The 2313-nt window shown below is 37.7% G+C and overlaps 1 protein-coding gene and 1 non-coding gene across 2 annotated transcripts; one reads left to right on the top strand and one right to left on the bottom strand.

Moving 5' to 3' along the window:
* The first annotated feature begins 631 nt into the window (after positions 1-631).
* Positions 632-703, top strand: SARC_30294. The gene has a single exon. It is a non-coding gene; the product is annotated as a tRNA-Met (tRNA).
* A 324-nt stretch (positions 704-1027) lies between these two features.
* On the bottom strand, positions 1028-1236 carry SARC_14501 (hypothetical protein; the record flags this gene model as incomplete). The annotated part of the gene is made up of 1 exon (XM_014291365.1): positions 1028-1236. A coding segment is annotated over one exon (209 nt), but the record flags the coding sequence as incomplete, so codon positions are not given.
* Positions 1237-2313: the final 1077 nt, after the last annotated feature.

The following is a 2313-nucleotide window of genomic DNA, read 5'->3' as shown; positions in this document are numbered from 1 at the left end:
TATGTATGTATGTATGTATGTACATATATACACATATATATACACATATATATATATACATATATATATACATATATATATATGTGTGTGTGTGTGTGTGTGTGTGTGTGTATCGTATAGAATACACAGCATACATATATACAAGGCAGAGAGTAGTGTGACTTAGTGAGTTCAGCTACAAACGTCAGAGTGGAATCTTCGAATTTTGAAGACTACCATTTATTCATCTTTCAAGTGGAGATACAATCTCGATACGTTCCTACTCCTCCTTGGGTGTGCAGTCGTTGCACCTGTTTTAAAAGTGGAGATCAACGAATGAATGAAATATTGCATAGTAAACCTCCCTCATCTCATTATCTATGACACCGGAATACACTTTGAACCGAGAAGGGCTGCGACCAGACCAGCGCATCGATTACACAGGCAACGTAAAGGACCTGTTATGTTCTCGGCACAATAGAAGTAGACGAACACAAGAATACGCTATGCAGAAAACGGATAGAGAACGCAATGGGCATGATTCAAGGTGCGGATTGGGTCGTCAAAACAGGAGCGATTACAACACAATTGTTTTCTATGAATATATTTTTAAATATTCCAGCAATAAACATCTCAAACAGTTCAGTTTGACAGCAGCGTGGCGCAGAGGGAGCGCGCGAGGCCCATAACCTCGAGGACGTCGGATCAAAACCGACCGCTGCTTGATTAATTTTTTACTTCTCTACTTTATAATTGAAGTACACATGCGAACTGCCCAGATCGACGCATATAAGTAAAGCGTACATTTTAAATATAGATAAAGCGTATATGAGTGTATCGTTGGTATTGTTCGTTTCAGGTAAATTTGGTTTGAATGTGCCATGCGGTGTGCTTGATAAAATGGCGCTAAACCACAACTGTCCATGGATTCATTCAACCCTTGGGCAGCCATGTATATAACTCTAGATTGCTCCGGCCAGGTAACATTCACGTACCACAAAACGAATCTCTTTGATAACTAAGTATGCCTATATATATAATGCCATACCTGGAAGAATACCAACTTAGTACCTTCGGTGTTGTTGTCGAAGGTGCCTGCATCAATCTCCGCGAGTATACCTATACCATTCGATAAGTAAAGAGCCTCCAACTTAGGGAGGCCATCAAACAGTCTCTTTTCTAGTTTGGTGATGGCTGTGCTTCCAGCTAAAATTTCCTCCATCTTGGGATTGCCGCCAAAGAGATTGATCAGCAGGGCTACAGGCGTTTGTGACAAAATTTGTGAGTGTACATTATTTCTAACCAGGCATATTTGGTGGGGGTGTGCAGGGGTGTAGAATTATGATGTACGTATCTGTACATGAGGTATATGAGAGAGTGGGATGTGTGCACGCGCATGAGAGGTTGGGTTTCGATTGAACCCTTCCATCAAATAGGTTGATGGGCTAAACTATCAGTGTATGTCGTTGTGCAAGTAGTTGGTTACTTAGAAGTACAGTACATCAGTGTATAAGCTTATCTGTGTGCGTGTCTTGATATATGACCTCGATTTATACGCTTTTGTATTTCGTCAATTGGTTAAAGATTGTCGAGCTGGAAAGTACCCTTTTAGATTTCAATACTAACCAAGCATGCCTCATACGACGTGCCTTGTATGTACTACATGCCTCCGTATATACGTACGCTTCGAATGCTACTTTTTACATTGTAAAATAGCGAGAACTATTATGCTGGATAAAATAATGTGTAGTAAAGGATTGAACGAACGCACATGATAACCTGTACGCGACTGGTACAATCAATAACATACCGGTAATCTTGTTTTGATCAAGCACAATTTTCTTCAGGTTGGGCATGTTGCTGAAAACGTTCTCATCCAATTCAGTTAGTGCATTGTGTATTGCCAAAAACCGGGGGTACAGGATCAATAAAAAGGGAGTACGGGTGCAATTTTTGTGCACCAGTCACAGGTGAAGGATCTATTACATAGCTATTAAATCAATACATGTCAAGACAACCACAGAAGGTACGACCGATAAACACCACGAATACTACCATATCAGCAATCGAAAGCTGAAATATTTATACATACATACATACATATACATATCCATATACATATGTATGCATATACATATGTATACATATATATATATATATATATATATATATATATTTATATATGTACATACATATACATATATATGCATATACATATACATGTATACATATACATTATGTTTTTGTGTATATATATATACAGGTAGAATGTATATTATACATATATATATATATATATATGTATGTATGTATCAATATATATACATATGTATA

Source organism: Sphaeroforma arctica (genome assembly GCF_001186125.1).
Source record: "Sphaeroforma arctica JP610 unplaced genomic scaffold supercont1.4709, whole genome shotgun sequence".
Taxonomy (NCBI): domain Eukaryota; class Ichthyosporea; order Ichthyophonida; genus Sphaeroforma; species Sphaeroforma arctica.
The sequence above is the reverse complement of the archived record's forward strand: the minus strand, read 5'-3'. Positions and strand labels throughout refer to the sequence as shown.